The sequence below is a fragment of the Erithacus rubecula genome (genome assembly GCF_903797595.1).
Source record: "Erithacus rubecula genome assembly, chromosome: 11".
NCBI classification, from domain to species: domain Eukaryota; kingdom Metazoa; phylum Chordata; class Aves; order Passeriformes; family Muscicapidae; genus Erithacus; species Erithacus rubecula.
The window spans coordinates 18,700,386-18,720,197 of record NC_136663.1 but is presented as its reverse complement, the minus strand read 5'-3'; the positions used below and the strand labels follow the sequence as shown (position 1 = coordinate 18,720,197).

Below are 19,812 nucleotides of genomic sequence, written 5' to 3'. Positions count from 1 at the left end.
GTCACTGGCAAGAGCTTCACAGAAAACACAACCATCAGAGTGCACTGTGCACTCCAGGGCTGTGCCATTAAAGCCAAGGTGCACCTTAACTTCCACTTCCAATCCATGAATAGAAGAATAGGAATACTTAAATAAAATGCTGGAACTAAAAATGCAAAAAGTAAAAATATTTCATAGACTTAGATGGTCTTTGAGGTACTAAAATAAAATGTTTCCTAGGTAAATTAGAGGCTGCCAGAGAGCTGCCTCTGACTGGTGATATTAAGCCCAGAGATGCTGCTTCCATAAATCACAGTGTTGCCAGCAAGGCAGAATGTTACTTTCTTAATTACAGCACTGTAATTAAAGCAGTAAAGTCTCCTTAGTGTGCAGAGGCAGATACTCACACAGATTATCCTACAGAGAATATGAAAGGAAAAACTGCCTCATTCCTGCCTTTCAGTTCAGAAATTCCTGGTCAGGGAGCTGCCACAGGGGCCATGTCCCCACAGCTGGGGACACTCAGCTGCTTGCCCTCAGCCTGGCCTTACAGCTGAGCTCAGGAAGGGATCTCCAGCTTCCAGAGCTGAAAAACTCTAACTATGTACAAGTTATACATACATATTCAGTTGAAAGTTTCTTAAAGCAGAGCCAACCACTTTGCAGTTAGGCATATTCTGGTACCTCTTTATCGCTTTTGAGCTACTTAACCATCAAAACCATAGTTATAAAGGCATCTTAGACACCACACAATTCTTAACAGAGGTTCAGATTGACAGAGAGGCTCCCAAGAAGAAAATTCACACTACACAGAATTTTCCCTTAGTTCCTTTCCTGTCAGACTCCTCATGGATCACAGAAAATAAGTCCTAGTATTTCCTCCAGGGTTTCTTTTAATTCTTATGGACAGCCTTGTCTGCTGGGGCACATTTGAATGGCAACAGAAAATAGAGATTGCAGAACCATTTCAGACAGTGATCAGGACTCAGGATAAGTGAAGTCTAAGCACAGTGAGAGAAATGAAATCACAAAGTTGTAAGAAAAAACAAGTTGTATAAAAGAGCTGGCAGAAGGAAGGTCCTTTCTCACACTGTGATATGGAAGAAATAATTTGTGTCTCTCTGCCACCTGCATGTGAAGCTTTCTCTCATGTGGACCAGAAGCAAATGCTTCCTGCAGCTAGAGGGAAGTTGAGGCTCTTTGTGCTGTGCTCCAGAATTCATAGTTCCAGTGAAGTTCTCCAGGTTGCTCTGCACTTGCTGAGGAAGCCCACAGGTCTGAGAGCAACAGGAACCTGAAGAGCTGGTTCATGCCTGGTGAGGGAGATTCTGTGCAATCCACACAGGGAAATTTGGCCAACAATTCAACTGCAGGAAGAAAATGCATCTTCCAGGCTCTCACCATAAACTATTAATTATTATTGTTGCTACTACTAATTAATTCTATAATTTTGAGAAGAAATAGCTTCAAGACATTGAGAAACAGCTTCCTGCAGGCTCTCCTAAGCTGAGGCCCAAAGCACAGGTTTGTAGCAGAGAAGTGTCACTTGTACCCCAATTGTGCCATGCAGGGGAACAGGACCTGTAGTAACTTACTCATGGGTATAAGAGCACTGGGTGCAGGGAAGGGGTGCCACTTGCAAATCTCACCTGCAAAGATCATGGCACAAACTGAGCAAGGACCCATATCAACCCAAACAGTTCTACTGGCAAACACTGCCAGCCATTCCTCCATCTCCACTTCAGATTTCAGGCCGTGTGTTTTCTCACTTCCCCACACCTGACCCTGCTGATACTCGCTGAAAGGATAAAATTAACATCACAAATTTGTGAGGGAAGACACCACCTACTTGTGAAAAGATGTCAACCTCTTCAGTGTGGAGAGCACATTGTATATGTCATCATCATCAGCTTCTTCTCCCTGCAAAGGAAAGGCAATCCATGAGGAGAGCCTAGCAATTCAGCCCAGGACATCACTGCACAGGCAGGAGTAGCTTCTAAGGGACTTATACTGATATCAAAACTGTCTCCAAATTTTCCGGTGACTTTTATGTAGATGCCATAATATTTAAGTAATCACTGCACAGCACTAAAAAATAAGCATGATTGTTTGACAATATTCATCATTATCACAGTGTTAATATCCAAACCCGTATCCTCCAGCAGTAGAAATCATTCCCAAGATCAAAATCTGAGTTCTATCTTATTTTACAAAAAGGACTGAATCACCAGAATCTCTAGCTGATGGCATGCTACAACACAATTTTAGAATTTTCTGCAAACTAAATAGCAAATTCCCTTAGTGAATCAAGTGAAAATAAGGTATTTCCAAGCCTAATTTTTCCAGCATTTTTCTAAAGTAAGAAACCCACTTGCAACATTTCTTCTCCATTTCATTTTGATAATTTATTTTCCATCTAAAAACATAACAATTAAAACATCTTGCTGCCTTCAGATGTAATTATCAATGTTTCTCTCATTATCAGCCCAGTGAGAAACCATAGAGCAGTGGGATACTTGCTTGGGTATCAGTATGCAAATTTTTAAATTTAAAATGTCCTTTAAATGATGAAATATACTTACTAAAATTAATTATTAAAATAAACATCACACTAAAAGAGTACCAAAAGGTCATAATTTCAAATCCTCACTACTGCTGTTCCCTTTTTTTGTCTTCTCCTACTTTTTGTCTTGGTTCTGTCTCCAGATCTGTGTTCCATGTCTGACCTATGTACTTGGTTTTCCTTAGAGATCTAAGTCTCTTGATTCACTGCTCAGATGCTTTCACACACAGAATTTCTCTGAAAGCCTGAGCCCTGCACTCCTGGAGTGAACACAGAGGCATTGCTCGCCTCTCTGTGCTCCCTGTGGTGTAAAGGAATGGGCCCACAGAGGAGCCCAGTGTCCCTGGCCCACAGCCCCTCAGGAGCTCAGTCCTTGCTCTGCCAGCAGACCCAGGGCATCCTTGAGGGCTTTCTGCACTGGAGCACAAAGGGAAGCCATTGACAAAGAGACGTGAAAAAAAAATAGTGGGAATAAGCAGGTACTGGCTTCCTGATTCAGCAGTCATAGAGCAGTTCTAAAGAAAAAAAAATTAAGGAAAACTGCAGGAAGAATCTTTCTCTTTCCTAGTCCACTGCTCCTGAGAAAACTCTTTGGAAGGCACTTCTAAATCCCAACACCTCAGTGTTCTCCTCTGAATCCCCTTGGGTAAGAGGGTAAGGTGCCCTTGCTGGGCATTCATCATGTGTGCACAGCTCAGGAGGATCTGAAGCTGGACTCGTGTGGCAGTCCAGCCTTGGTTCTTTCTGCTGCACAAGTCAAGTTCTGGTGCTGTTGGCCAGAGGTGAGGAACTCCAAAAACCCAGGCTAAGGCATAATGTGGCATTAGCTGGAAGGATTCCCTTGGCTCACACAGGTAAGCAGAAATGGAGCACAAATGTTGGACTGTTTTTCCAGGTTCTGATCAGAAACTTATGAGAAAGGACACCAAAAATGGCAGACAAGTAGAGAACAAGCTCCATGTATTTTACAAAAGAATGCACAGTGATGCCTCATCTCCTCTGCATTGCAGAAGGTTTCCTGCATCATGCACATTTCTGCAGCTATACAAACATTTTATTTACTCTGCAATGTGACAAGGCATATATACAGTGTGCCTGTATGTGGCACGTTATGTAAAAATAGGAAAAAAAGCATATTTCCTTTAATATGCCATTCTAAACCAGAGACTTAGCTTAACTTTCTCTAAATGTACATCAAAAATTAAATGTATCTGCCACAGTGCAGTGCATGACTACAAGCAAAGAAAAAAGGTCTGTGCAGCTCTCATGTTATGTTTAAAAGGCATGAAAATTACAACAAATTAAGTAGTACTACACAAAGTTAAATTGCTGCAAAGAAGGAAAAATTTTGGTTTCTATTCTTATTTAACATCTTCCACCTTATGCATTTTGAAGAATAAATTCTTACAAGTAAATCACAGGTACCTCTAGGTTTCAGACCTATATCTTTCACTCTTTCCAGGGCTCTTTTGTTATGCCATTATACATATTTTCTTAAATTCTCTCTTCCATTCAAAACTTAATCCAATCTTGATTTTTGCTGCCTGTATATACATTTGGGACTACTGGAATCACTACAAACATTAATGTAAATACAACTTCCTCTGCATTTTTCATCATCTTTCACTCATTCATCCACTTAATTCCTTATGGGGACTGTTTTAATACTCAACTAAATTTCAGAAGCAGGATTGTCCCATAGTCTTGTTTTACACCATCTATGATTTGAAGTCTTAATGGCTAATGTAAGGGACCTTCCACAGGGAGAAGTAGCTCTAATTAATTATGAAATAGCTGCTGCACTACATCTTCAGATGGATAATTTCATGGCTTGCTATGAACATTTTTCTGTAGCCTATCCTAGCACATTTTAGGCAGTTAACTTTAACAATTTTAAGAAAACAAACCTCTTGCAGTAGATCCTCGACCGAATGGTTAAATCGATCCACAAATTCATCAATAAGTTGGCTGTGGGCTATGTCAACTCTGTTCTGGATGGTGTATTCCTCACTGCAGAGGATGCTGTAGGTTTTGCTGCAGGCTTCCAGGACATCTGATTCCACATGCTTTTCCACAACAAATTTAATCTGCTTCAGTAAGGCATCCAGATGCTGCAGAGCAGAAAAGAACTTCAGCTTTCCCTTCAATGGGACAATGACACTGAGCAAAGCCACTGCCAGAATACCCGACCAAGGCTGCACTGCTCATGTGCCAAACAAAGGCCCAGCACTGGGGCTGAACAGTCACCCTGAGAGCAACCACACTTCCTGCCCAAGGCATGATACCTTTTCCATTCTGCCTGTGCTGTAGATTTCCAGGTCAAAGTACTGAGGGATTTGCAGGAGGTTTGCAACCTTCTCAGCATCAGCGGAATACTGGAACATCATGGCAACAAAACAAACAAAAGGGAAGTAAAAATAAACTCCTGCATTACAGAATGAGAAAGTTTAAATAAAGTTGTAAATCCCAGTGAAAGATTTATTTTGTTGAAAACTGTACCTTTGATAGCAGCATGGGAAGTGCAATAATGAAATGCTCAGTCAATTTGTTTCTGTCATCTATCTGAGTTTTTCTTTCTTTTGCTGTCAAGACCTGGAAGATCAAACATAACTACAGTGAATACATTTTCTTCATATAGCATTCATCAACTTTTCTAACCATTATATTACAAACAAAAACCCATGCAAGTGTATTTTTAATAAATGAAAACAGGAGGAAATAAAAAACTCAAAACACATTTGGGCTGAAGAGTGATTAAGTGGGAGGACTGTGTGTCCTAAGAAGCTGTGATTGAAAAGGAAAATACCATATCACCCAGCATGACATTGTCTCCACACATCAACATCTTTTTAGGATTGAAATTCAAATATAACCCAAGTGAGTGGAAGTTTTGTTATTGCTTCCAACTGTACTCAACTCTGGCTTTCACATGTTAAACCAAGCATTAATATAACACTTCAGGGCAAACTGAAGTATAATCAAGAAAACCAAAACCAAACCACACTGTAACAATGATTTTCATTAGCAGATTCATGGCCTCCTCTCTAAACTGGAATGGAATTCTCAGTGAGAACATATATCCAAGTTCACAGCGAGGCACTGAAGCAGTAATGCTGTCAGAACAAAACCCCCTTTAAGAGTGACCAGAGAGACAATAATCAAACCAGCATGCTTCATTGAAGCCTAGATCTGGCTTCCTGGCTTCAGGAAAGAAAAGAATACTTTTGAAAACAAATAATGATAATAAAATACTCAAGTTATGATTCACATATAGCCAATCAGACACATTCAGCCTAGTCGCAGTCCCACCCCTCCTGCTCAAAGCAGAGCCAGCCTAGAGGTCACACTGTGAGGATCAGGGCTTTGTCCAGCCAGGTCTCAAAAACAACCAAGCAAGGAAAGGGCACCATTACATGTTCCAGTGCTTAAATACCCTCATGATGAAGATCCTAGTAACTTCTCAGCAAATTTTATGTCCATATTAGCAGCACATTTGTTTTTATGGAAGACAGTCAGAGGTAGTCTGCTCTGCTCCCACACTTCCCACTCTAATCTAGTTTTAACATTAGGGGCTGATGATGTGGGTACATTACAAATATGAGGCAGGGATTATAATTAAAAGAACAACCAAAATTATAATAAAAAATACTTTTATGCTGAAAACTTATATCACTTAACTTGGCAATGCAAACCCCAAAAATCAAACAAAGAGAAAACCAAATGTCCAGACACAGAATTTCTAGTATTTTTCTTGGAAGCGATCTGTTGAACCAGCAAACACCAATTGAAAACTCCCCCACAGGAGTATCCCAATGTAGTGTTGCAAGTATCCCCCATGCTCTGGGAGAGCTGCAGCCCCACTCACCCTCTTGCCAGTGCCCCTGCCCACGGGGGGATGTGCCTCAGCAGCCTGTCTGATGGTGCACACCATGAGCTCGATCAGAGCGCTCTCCTGCCGATCCGACATCGCTGCGGGGACAACAGGGCGTCACTGGGGGCAAGGCAGCACAACGGGGACAGCAGGGGAGCACACAGCACCACAGAACACCACACACAAGGGACTTTGTCACGTTTAGAGAGGCTTTCCTGCCTCCTCTTTGATTGGCCATTCATCTCAAAATGGACAGGGCAGAAGTGAAAGAAGCCCAGAGAAATGTAGGCTGGAGAAAAGGATCAGTGAAGGGGAACATAAGGAAGATCTACAAAATAAGGGAGAGTCACAGAGGACAGAGAGTGACAGACAACATAAAGTCACTGTCACATCCTTGTAAATTCTCTGCTCTTTGGCAAATGCTCCTGCTCACATTTGGAGGATCACACGAGGCTAATCAGAAACAAGGAAGCAAAGCTGCCTAATCTCCAAAGGAAATGACCCTGTAAATACCCCCACTACAGCAGGTGCATATCAAAAGGCCAGCTTTTGAAGCACTACATGATGAGCACACCTTGCCAGGAACATTGATTTCTCGAACATCTAAGCTCTGTGAAAGTCTCTGAAGCAGGAGAATCCTGAGGAATTATAAAGGATCTTGGATGATATTCATTAACCCCAGGGACACTTTGCCCCCAAGCCTCCCTGGCTATTTTGTGCACCTAGGTCTATTATTACGAAAAGGAAATCTGAAATTAATGGTGAAAGAATCCCCTCTTTTCTCTTGAGAACTCATTGTGTTCACATTGCCTGGAAAAGCCCCATATTTAACTACCTGAAGTACTTGTTTATTCAAAATTGTATTCGCTATTTAATTTATTGAAATAGTTATTTAAACATTCAGACAAATCAAGTCTTACTATTTAATATTAGGGAACCACAGTACAGCAGACTTGACAAAAAATGTTCCAGAGTACAAATAAAAGAAAAAATAGAGTACAAATTGCTGCTTTTGAAGAAAGGTACATTAAAAATAGATTAACCAAAAATCTTCAAATATGCTTTCCACAACATAAAAAGATGTTTCACAATGGGTGGCAGAGGTATTTAAGGAATAATTAACAATACTGTCACAATCAAGGAAGCACAGGGTTAAGCCAATACCTTCTTCTCCTTGGACTGGCTCCTCCAAGAGCAATTCTGTCATACATTCCCAGTCTTTCAGCAATTCTTGAGAGCTCTCCCACAAGCTGTCCACTAAATAGGCTGCATGCTCATGCAACTAGAAAATCCAAAGCAACCATCAGTACAGCTCTTGGTGTAAGCACCAGTTCTTCAACTTTCACAATCATGTGGCCACAGAGAGTGTCCTGAGCATGTATTTTATGTTAGTTGGAAAAAAACATCCAGTTTGAAACTAATTCAGAAAGGTTTTCTCCTAACTGTGACAGTGTAATAGGGTTATGTTTCAACAGAAATGAAATAAAACCAAACTGAGCTTCTTTTGCACAAAGCTGCTTTTGTCTGTGAAAAATCTTTCCCAGAGTTTAGACCCAGAAGCTGTAAACTTACCTTCCCTCACTTTCTCAATTGCATTGCAAAAAGGAGATATGGTGAAGCATAAGAGTTGTAATGTATTTGTTTTGAACTAGCAATTGTTTTTCATACATGCTGCTATGTGCTCAGAAAAAAGGAGCAAAACCCCGGTTGATTTCAGGGGGCAGACATTTAACACTAACTTCAACCACAAAAAAGTTTTTATGTGAATTAATGTAACTGTTGTAAAGTGATAAAAATAATCCCTAGGCTTCAACCGCCACCAACAAGTAAGAAGCACAACATGCAGTTTGTGCTTTCCAGGGACAGATTTCTTAGCTGGAAAACATCTCCAAGTGCAGAGAAGGAGGTGTCAGTACATTTCCCTCCTCTGCTCCTGACAGCTGTGGGCAAAATGTCACAGAGTTACTGCTGCTGGGCAAGGTTCACTCCCTTGAATGCACCCCCAGGCTGCAGTGTTAACTCATCCCAATTCTCTCAGTCTTTACTAAAATTGGAGTCAGGATATTCTATTTGGTTCCTAACAACTCTCTCAAAAACAGCAACAGCAAAAACGGGCCCTGAGAGAGAAGTGACCTTCAGGGAGCAGCATGGGAGGCACTTTGCTGATCTTGACTTTGGGAGTAGAGCAGTTTCTTTTCTCCTCAGAAGGACAGACAAGGTCAGAGCTCAGTAACTCCAATCACACACACTCACACCTATGGTCTCTGCACTGTAAAAACAATGAACTTTACAACCTAAGTTTTAAAGAAGCTGGAACTAAAAATCCATTCAGGTGGCAGACAGAAGGCTCACACAGGTAGTGACATTTCATCCAGATTAATCTGTAGGTTTATGAGGTGTTTCTAAAAAGCAAGAACACAGTACCAAAATTTTGTCCCTCCTCAGCAACTCTATCTTTTCGTTCTCACAGTCGAGTCTCTTGTTCAAGGCTTCATAACAATTAAAATAACCAATTGTAATATATTTACTTTTGCTTTTTACCTAAAATATACTACCCTCCCTCCTCGAGAGAAACAGTTATGTCATTCCTTTCTTTCAGTCTCCTTATTATGAAATCAAATGTATAATTTTGAACCTTCCCTCTCTATCTTAAGAACATCCTGTACCTGAGAGTATCTTCTCAAATTTTCCTCCCTCCACTGCAATTCTCCATCTCTATTATTACTACATGTGCCATACAATTTCCCATAGATACTGTCTCTGTAAGTCATGGGCACAATCCTATCCTGGATGTGTTCATCAAACACTTCATGTCACCACATCTTATTTTCCTCATCCTCCAGTGCTTCCAAGATGCAACTGCAAAAAGCCCTGAAAGACCTCATGTCATCTTCTGTCACAGCTGACTCTGCTCTGAGCTAAGGACCCTCAGGTCCTTCGCACTCTCCGTTCACCTATGATTCTAATCAGAATTGGAGATATGCAATTTTCATTCTGTCCTGATTCAAATTATTTTACTCCACAAAGAAGAACTCCAGAGGTATTCTCCTTGCATGGTTATGTAAGCAAAGAACATCTATATTTGTGTACAGCAATTTATTTTTATATTTATATTTATATTTTATATTTATATTTTTATATTTATATTTTACAATTTATATTTGTGTACAGCAATGCACCCTGGCAGCCACCACAGCACCAGCAATGCAGTGTGAGTACAGTGGGGACATGCACAAGTTGAATTAACCATCAATATTTTCAGATCAATTTCCTTAATTAACAAGGAAATGGAGGGGCAGGGAAAAAGGCTTATATTATTTCTGAAAATATAAAAAAAAAAAAAGAAAAAATAAAAAGAAAGACAATTTATTACTGTATGTTGATAAATCACTAGTTAAGTTCAGGTTTTATTAAACATTTAAAGGTTAAAAAGGACTTTTTTACCTCACTTTCAAGAAAGAAAAGAACCAACATTCTAATAAGGTTTCCATTTGGGCTATTTCTCCCCCTCCTCTTTGCTAGAGCCTCTTCAGCTTGAGGATCATGTCTGCTGAACAGCCTGAAAATAAGCAGAAGGAGATCATGGCTATCACAACAATTCTCATTTCTGCAAGAATATAATGAGCATTCATTTTTGATACAGTAAATTTGTTCATAAAACAGTGCAAATATCTCAAGCTAGTTATTTCAAGGGAAAGAGGGCACAACCTCTGCCTGTGTGAAGAGATGAATTTATCTTCAGTCTTCGAGTACACAAGGCTGGAAGAATTTCACATAGGAAAAAGTTCTCCAAAACCCACTTATATTGAAGGGTTTGCACAGTTTTAAGTATTTGCATCACTCATACAGTTTTGCATTTATCACTTATCCAGTCTTACAGTAGAGGCAGCACCTCCTGCACTAGTGGAAGAGCTGAGGTTGTATCACTGTGGCTGGAGCATTGTACAAACCAACCTGACATCCATCAAACAGCCAACCTCAGGTACCAGGAGCAGCAGCAAAGATAAAACCAGCTCCTCCTCATTATTTGGGGTTTTACAGGTAAGTGACACACTCTGCACTGAGTTCCCTGATGCATGGCCCATCCCAAACTCCTCTCAATGCCCAAATTTTCCAAGAGACCTCAGATGTGCCAGTATTACTGTTACAGCAATAACTGTTTTACTTTGAGAAGTTTGAAAGCTGTTCCTGGCTTTTACAGTGAAATCACAAAGCAGATTAACACACGAAATACAGAATTCTGATTTCACTGCTGTAATTCACTAAAGAGAAGGACAAATTACACACAAATGCTGTATTTCAGTTAAAAACATTACCTCATCCCCCCTTATCCCTTAACAGCTAAGCAATAAGCACTTCTGCAGGTGCTGAGATACCTTAACAGCCTGCACCTCAGGGTTGAGCAAATGATCCTCTGTATTTGCTGATCCTTTATATCCTCTCTACTATTTGCTTTCCTTTGCAAAGCACAGAGAGCATGTCTGATGATTATCACAGATAAAGTGATAGTGAAATGTATTAAATTAGGTGAGATAAATCACACTTCAAGTGCCCGAAATAGATTCTAACTTATTTAACTGGAGATTTTCTTTGCAGAAACCAAGACAACATTAGCTAAGAATGGGACAAATCTTGTCTCCATGCTGTTAGCCTTGAGACATGTTTACAGAACACAGCTTAGTACCTTGTAAAAGAAGTCAGAAATGAAGTTCTGTCTTTATCCTAGGTGCATTAAGGTGCAGGTATGTCCTTATTTACCTTGGAGGCATTTTTCAAAAGTATTTTGTCACACATTGATTAATAAAGAAATTTTAGTGTATATTTTTAATGATAACCTAACCCTTTCCAATGTGTTGGTAATGGAGATCTGCACATGCATTCCTTAAAACAGATAGTGCTTGATCACAAAGCTGGAATTCCAAAAATCCACCAATGAAAGTTTACAATTACAACATGGACTTATAAATCCTTAATAAAACACAGACAATTAGAGCACTGGCAAAGAAAAACAGATATTTCTGTGTATTTTTTCCTACCTGTATCTTGGCATGAAAAAATTAGATAACTTGGGTTCTAATATAAATCTTCTATACATGTAACAAAAAACTCTAGTGTCATAAACCATGAGGGGAAAAAAATCAAATTCCTGCTGAAAGATTTTTAACTGCAGATAATAAAAAGGTTAACTCCTATGATGTGGTAATGCCCTGGTCACAGTTACTGAGCTGGTGTGACTCACATCCATGGAAAAGCTGGCTCATATCCTTTGGCACAGTGAGGACAAGAGAGATGTAATCATAATGCAGTGTATTTTCAGGGGAAACCAACTTAAAAGTTTGGGCAGCCTTTGTATATTTAACCCTCGAGGAGTTAGGAAATGTTACCTGAATTGCAGAGCAAGAAAAATGTATATTCAGTTTCTTCAAGTACTCAGCTCTTGTTTAAACAAGAGAATAAAGTCTCTAGTTTAAATTAAATACCTGATTTGCTGAATTGGGATATTTTACTCCACTTCTTTGCTTTTTGATGTTACCTCTCTAGGAAGCACTCACAAATCTGTTCTTATTCCAGGGCAAGTGATGACTTACTTTTTGTGGAGGAATTCCCCAGCTGCTACTGCCACAGGCCGGTGTGCTGAGTAGACCAGGTGATAAACATTCTCACAGTCTTCATTGGACAGAGCCTCCTCACTCCCACTGAAAGAGTCACCATAACACCTGAACTGCAGCAGAGTAGTAGTTCACTTCCATCCCCTCACCCCCCACAGCTCATCTGGGACAGCTACAAGGTTTGTTCACTTCCCACAAAATTCTGCATGACTGAACAAGGACTTCAAGGATCTTTGGTTCAACCTCAAAATACAGAGGTATTTAAAGAGCCTGTAAAACTGGAAGTTTTTCTGATTTCCTTCTCCCAGTTGTATCAATATAGAGATGAAATAATATTATGAAAATATCAGAATCACTGCATACAAACCCTTCCCTGCTTATTCCTTAGACCATCACACAAACTTCAATGCACATATTGCAAGATGCAAGTTGCCACTCACTCATCAAACATCATAAACTAAAATCCAAGAATCACAGAATCCTTTAGGTTGGGAAAGATCCCCATGCTCATTGAGTGGAACCATTAACCCAGGCCCTCTGTGCTCACCACTAATCCACGTCCCCAAGCACTGCACCCACTTTTGAACACTTCCCTGGGCAGCCCGTCCCAGAATGTTAGCAAAAATTATATAAAAAAACCACCACTGACACAATCAGGATGTTACCTTCATCCTTGTTTAGTTGGCATCCATCAGAACCATTTATGTATCAGGACTCTAAATCATTTTGTCATACTAGACATAATTTTAATTGGTCATTCCCCATCAGGATTGCTCCAGACACCTTTTTGGAGTTTCTACCTGCTAGGATATTGCCCTGTGCTCTTCAAGACTCTTCTAGTGCTAAATGCATTTAGCATTGCCTGTGCTTTCAAGAGGCAACCAAAAAAAAAGCAGGAACAGACAAAAAAAAAAAAAAAAAAAAGTGCACTGGTAATTCAACCTTAAAACTTACTGTGGAAAACTTACATGGAAAAGCCTGGAAGCAGATGTCCTACCACTGGCTCTTTACAGCTATGTCAGGAAATCAGTCAACTCTCCCTGCACATGATCTGTATTACTGCTGGAGTTATTCTAGCAAGCATAACCCACAGACACTCATTTTGGGAGGACAGTTGTTCTGCCCTTGGGAAAAGGTAGAAATGCCCTTTGGCATTCTTCCACACAATGGATGCACTAATGGCTCCAAAACATCCACACATTTTTCCATTTTTCCTCCTATATTTCCATGAAATGAAGTATCTTTAGTTTCATGTCCACGTTTTATGTTCAGTTCATACTAAGTGTAAAGTAACACATTCACTTCAATACACAAGCAAAGCACTCCAGTCACTCAGATGTTACTGGTTTAGGTGATTTTCCAAGGGGATGGAGGGGTTTGGAGCAGCACTCACTGGAGGATGAGCGTGACCAATCGAATGGCCTCCACAGCGACATCGTACTCCTTGTCCAGGGTCATGGACACAATGCGGTCCTGCAAGGCAGCTCTAGGTCAGTCACAGGGCACAGCACAGCCAGAGATTACAAAATAAAGACTAGGGGAGAAGGATGATCCAACAGCATGCTGACAATGAGAGTCCCTCAATATTACCCAACCTTTTAATGCAACCCTAAGCAGTGTGTTATATGCACAGTGGAACCACAGGAACAAGTGCTTCAACAGTCCTTATCCTTGTGTGTTTGCCAGAAAGGGAGGGAGAAGACTTGGGAGTTATAGCACTCTTCTGGGTTGGATTAATTTAACAGGACCTTGCTGAAAAGTGACATACTTGGGTTGGACAACAGCAGAAAAACTGCCCCACTTCATTCCCCAAAATCAAATTATTTCATAGGAAGGAACGCTGCATATATGGAAATGTTGTGAAGAAAAAGCACACTTGAATTCATGCATCTGCAGATTGCCTGTAAAGTTGTGACCTTCTTCCCCTCTACATCTTAAGGTTTGAAGCAGATCAAGAATTACACTACAGAGCTTCCCCAGGAAAGTGGGGAATTCCATGGTTTGATTTCATGTTCTCCCATACTCGTTCTAGTGGAGACAAGCACGTCATTCCCCAATCTATTAAGGACCATGTAGCTATGAGTAGTCTGGTAAGGATTTCTTTCTCCTTAGGTTCAATTTGCTTACTGGCAAAAATAGCTGTGATTGGTATATGTTGTCCTTCCTAGCTGGGGAGAATTTCCATCCAGCCATAAAAATGCAATATGTCTCAGTGCTCTTTGCTTGACTGAGCAAGTTACTGAAGAGAAATCAGGCCATCTGAAAATAAGACTTGATTTTGCTGGCTTAACCTGCTTCAGGAAGGACTACGTACTCTATGACATTTTGGGATATGAAAAAATAGAAATCAGGGACTGGAAAAGAAACAAGGGAAGTGTAAGGCATCAACAGTGACAGTCACCAGAACAAACCAAGGGCAAAGTAAAGGTTTTCACCTTTCTTCTTCACTATTCCATGCATTTAAGGGCTGAAGTGGAAAATCAAGCAACCAATGGTTTTTTTGATACAGAAATTACAGATCAGCACTTAAAAAATGCATTGTGGCTGTCTCAGCTGTTACTTCCCAACAAAATCAACAGACCCAACAGGTCTGCAGAGACACTTTTCGTCACTGTGACTGAAGGAGCCTCTATCAATCACTAGTAAGTTCCTGGGGAATCTGATACATTTCATGTAGATCTCAACAGTTTTAAAGACTGTGAGAAGTCCATTAAAAGACCCAAAGAAACAACATTCCACAAAGGGCTCTCTCTTATGAACAACACAAAAAAACTGCTGTCAACTTTTTCAAAGGTCCTGGCTAAGGAACAGCAGTAACAGCACCAAGAGAAAGAACAGCCAGAGACACTGATCTTAAATATTTCAGTGGAATTTCATGCATTTCCTCAGTTTATCTTACACCCAGGATACGTCAGGGAGGGGAAGTAGCTGCACATGAGTGAGCACACAGGTGTAAAACTCCTGCATCTCTGAAAAAAGACTGTCCACAGAGCAGGAGGTACCCTCTGAATCTGGAATCCTTTGGGACTTTGAAACCAACCTGTGGGAGTCCAGAGTATTCCTCTGGCTTCCCTGGGAGCCTCAAAACCCCCCTAGCGGGGTCCCCAAAGACCCTCAAATGAGACCCAAGTGTCTCAGGAGCTGGATTTAGCTCCTTGGAACAATTTACCAACATTGAGAGAAGAAATGCAAGCTGCAAAAATAAATAGAGTGTAAATTAGATTGCTAGAATGCAGAATAAGTAGATGTCTAGAATGTTTATATTAAGGGGCTCGTGGTTAAGATGGAGGATTTGGGCCTGGTATGCTTCTTTCTCCTTCTTCACTCCATCCATGTTGGAGTGCCACCTTGGCATCCTTTGATTGAATGGGGACAAAGCTAGACATTGCCATAAGAATGTGGTGTACTGGAAATTAATTGTAAACATCTAGCACATAATTCAGAGTATAAAAGATAAGTCCTGCCTCTGCCAGGCAGATTCTGCCCTGGACATCTGGCTGAACAGACCACTGTTTGCTGGGCAAAGAATTCCTGAGATAAGAAACAATAAACAATCCTGAAACCTCTGAGAACAGCCTAATGCAGTCTCTCATTGGTGGCTGTTGGGAAAAACATAAATTCCAGACCACCTTCATGTCCTTCTGAGGTGATCTCAAGCATAAAGAGACACCCCGGGCAGTGACACCAACCCATGTGCAAGGTTTCCTCATCCTTGAAGACTGTTCTCTCAATTTTCCCCAAAAAGATCATGTTTAAGCTGAAATACTAATTCTCAGTGTTTCTGAAGATCAGTTTTCCACTCTATATTAGGCTGTGAACAAGGAGCCAATCTCTTCAGCTCCCAGCCTGTGGAGACGGCACAAGCTGAGGGATGAGGGACTCTGGCACTGACTGCAGAGGAGTTAATTCATTACTTTTCCATATGGGGTCAGTTAATGTCTGTATCAGACACGACTTCTTGATGGAAAACAGAAGTCTTCTCTTTGATGGACAAATTTTTGTTTTGATGGACTAAGCTTATTTTCCAGCACATCACCTAGTCTTAGAAACACAAATGCTGGAAAGAACAGGCATTTGTCTTTGAAAAAGGGACATGATCACATCCTTGTCACAGCTGTCTGGAAGGAGGTGAAATATTAACACCCCAGCACAAGGCACTCTGGATCAAATTAATTTCTTCTTTCAACAGCTAGAGGACCTCTAGAGAGATTTCTCTCAGTTTGAATGGATTGAACTGAACACCAGCTGAACTGTGCAGGTCGATTAAATTCTGATAAAGAAATATAAATAAGCAGTCATGGAACTGAAAATGGCAGTTAGGTCAATTATTTTTCAAAGAGGTGGTGGTAGAGTCTGTGGCAGCAAGACATTTAGCTGATGTATCAGAGATTCAAAAAGCATTAATTTGGAACTTTGCTCCATCCTGGTGCCAAAGGCCATATCCCTGACAGCACAGCTGTAAATCCAAGTGAAGGCATTTCGACCATGTCAGCTTTTTGTTCTCTTGATGTGGCAGAAACTGAGCATGATTAATCATTATGTTAAACAAATCTGTTCTTTAGGCTCACAGAGATTTTGAGCATACCTTTTCCTCTTATTTATTTCATAATGATACAGGTTTCTGCAATAAAACCAGCTTTTATGGGACAGAAGAAAGATTAATTCCTAACAAGGCTCCCTTCCCTCTGAGCCTCTTTGAGAGATATGAAAATTCCTTGTGCCATCCCAAGCCAAGCAGCAATGCACAGGCTAACCCAGCTTCCTTTAAGAGAATTGTCTGTGCTGTGAAAAGCAGGATGTATTTGGAGTTCATGTCCCTGTAGTTTTCTGGAGTGAGTAACTATTGCCCAAAGTATCTCCAACAGTCCTGAAAGTTTTGCAGGTGCATAGGAGACGTTCAGCCTCAAAGCAGTCTTTTCCCTTACCAATTATGGGATCCTGACAAAGCAGCATCCAGCACATCTTCTAGTAAAAAGAAGTACATAAAAGCTCATGAGGGCTTTAGTGGCCAACTTAAAAATAAATGGAATTACAGAAGCAGCAAATATAAACAAATCTGAATCTGCACAGAGGGAACAGGAAAATCAGCAGAGTTGGAGGGTCCATTTTTCTGATTGTCCTGTGAGGATAAAGCAAATCAGACTTATGGAGACATTAGAGAAGAAGTTTGAGGTCTGAATCTGGTTGCCAGGTTCTCTGCTATGAGAGGAAATTTTGTCTTTACTGCAACAGTCCCAGAAACTGGCTTTATAAAATTAGAAAAATGCAGGCCCTTAAGTGGTCTCACAAAATGATCCAGTTTTATCTCCTACTTCAGTAAACTATAGTTAGTTCATTTCTGCCAGATATTTATTTAATTTGCCCTTTAAAATTGTTATCTTAAATGAAGGAGACTATTATTAAAGAGTCTGCTCTATAATAGAATTATCATTTTAGAAAAACACCTTCCTTAATATCTAGACTTTACTGCAGGTTAAGCATCTTTTTTTCTGCATCTCAAGTGAATGTGGTAAAAGTCTGATTATCATGTTTTTATAAATTGTTTACATACAAGGAAAATAGGACAAATTTCCTTTTTTTTTCTTTGCTTTCTAAATCAAACTGGAGGAGTTAATTGTGAAATGGCAGACAAAACCAGTGAAGCAACATGAAATCCACAGGGAGAAGTTTAAGTCTTGTGCACAGTATTTATAAATATTTAAATCTCCACTTTTCTAAATATAATTTTTTATTAGCATTATAATAATGATTTAAATTAAACCAGTAAGCTTTTTTCTTTTCTAAACAAATTTTTTCATCAGCATTCTAATAAAGATTTAAATGAGAGAAATGAGTTTTTCCTTGGGGGAAGCCTTTCCCACAGCAGTGTGTTCTGCAGAACACAAAAGCCATGGGGAGAGGCAGCAGCTGACATAGTGGTAATGCCTGACCAGTCTCCTCACCAGGCATCCAAATTAGAGCAGGGACAGTGTTTCCAAACCCATCTCTCCAGATTGTTCACTTGTACAATGAAGCAATCAGCCACATTCTTATCCAGATATTAAGGAAAAAGTCTGTGCTAATAAAAACCCCATTAAATATGCCCCCAGCACTTCTCTCCTGAAGGGCCAATCCAACTCAAGTGGTTTGGAATCACAATGTGATCCTGTTCTGCAGCAAGTCCAGTTCACTGTGCGAGGACTGTGATCTTCCAAGTGACTCTCCCTCTGAACACAAGCACATATTGAGCTAAAAAAAGCTGTGTAACAAATAATCTTTCATTATAGGCTGCCACTTTCAGCTGTATTTTAGATTGTGTATGTATACATCCTTTAAATTCAACACATCTAAAATTAAATAAGTACAGGCAGATTGAATAAGGACAATAATAAGCTATAAATAATACATACAGACAAATATTCATCCTAGTTAAGTCTGAAAAATCTCCCAAGATAAACCCTGAGAAATGGATTTGGCGTAATTTCAGCATTCAGTAACACAGTTTTAGTAGTGCAGTTACAAGCCTTGTCACAAACTAATGAGTTTATTCTTAACAGATGTGACTCAAAGACCACAACAGGATGATGACACTTTTGCTTTCTGTCCTCCTTCCAAAAACTGTATTTCCTCTTACCTTGAATCTGTTAGTGAACAGCTCCAGTTTGGGAAACAACTCTCTGTTGGTATATAGACTCTGAAGAGCTTTCAAACACTTCAACCTCACTTCACCTTGCTAAATAAAAAACACTGAGATTAGCTGTCAAATACTTCAACCAAATGCACATTAATATTAAAAAACATAATTCTGTAATTTGCTTAATGTACATTTAAAATTTTATGCAAATGACCAAAGCCTATTTGCCATTTAGTTAAGAACCAAAACCCACATGCAGTCACCTACAATGTTATATTTCTTCCTATTTGCATACAGAAAGAATTAATGTGCCATCACTTATATGTATATCAGTGCTTCTCTTTCAAGTGACTCCACAGAAAGATAAAGAATGCAGCAAGTAAATCCGAAATAAAGATGCAGGATGTCCAGGTGGTTGGTGCAGGCAGTGTGGCTGTCTTCAGGAAGGAGCCCACGGGCACCTCAGGACTGACAGCTCATGTTCACAATCAGCACACAGGGGCTCAAAATCACTGGGCATGGACTCAGCAGCTCAACTAGCTCCAAGGGCAGGGACATATAGTACACACATTGTATTTGTTATCCCCAAATGTTTTACTTTCCATCTCACAACAGGACAGCACAAGCTGAAGGATGCAAAAGGTGTGAGAGATCCTCCAGTGGGGAGCAGGTTGCTGCCACAGGAGCAACACATCTGAGCCACAGTCTGAGGAGCCCGTGGGAACAAGGGTGGCTTGTGTCCCTGTGGCTGAGCTGTGCTGGTAGCAGCAGCTCATCCCCAACTGCTCTTCAGCTGGGGATTGCTTTGGTATGGTGGGCTGCAGCAGGAAATGTGGATGTCACAGAATAGGGCCTGTGGATCAAGGCTTGTGTCCTACAGGAACACTGCTGATGTTGAGAGGAACTGGCTCCTTTGTGCTACAGATGGACAACTCAACTGCACCATCCTGGCGAACTACGGATTCTTGTTGAAAAATATTTGTGGACAGCTAAAAGGTTATAAACACAAATCTACTCAAATATGATCTGTAGAGTTCACTGCAGTGTCAATTTACTTTTATGAAAGTGAAGACAGTACCAAATCTAAGGCCTTAATCTGCTAAGAACTGAAATGAACAATTTAACTTCATAAATAAAACTCCATACCCAGAGGGCTTCATTTCTGAAACTGTCTATT

At 40.3% G+C, this 19,812-nt stretch overlaps 1 protein-coding gene across 1 annotated transcript in view; it reads right to left on the bottom strand.

Annotated features, from left to right (window-relative positions):
- Positions 1-19,812, bottom strand: part of STAG1 (STAG1 cohesin complex component) — a 159,743-nt gene that overhangs the window by 29,446 nt on the left and 110,485 nt on the right. Inside the window, exons 11-20 of the mRNA XM_079314939.1 lie at positions 18,636-18,734; positions 13,416-13,495; positions 12,002-12,109; positions 9,858-9,972; positions 7,578-7,695; positions 6,408-6,511; positions 5,042-5,134; positions 4,828-4,917; positions 4,450-4,653; positions 1,829-1,899 (exon numbers count right to left, since the gene is read on the bottom strand). Of these exons, the coding sequence (XP_079171065.1) occupies positions 1,829-1,899; positions 4,450-4,653; positions 4,828-4,917; positions 5,042-5,134; positions 6,408-6,511; positions 7,578-7,695; positions 9,858-9,972; positions 12,002-12,109; positions 13,416-13,495; positions 18,636-18,734 (1,082 nt within the window). The remainder of the gene's footprint in view (positions 1-1,828; positions 1,900-4,449; positions 4,654-4,827; positions 4,918-5,041; positions 5,135-6,407; positions 6,512-7,577; positions 7,696-9,857; positions 9,973-12,001; positions 12,110-13,415; positions 13,496-18,635; positions 18,735-19,812) is intronic.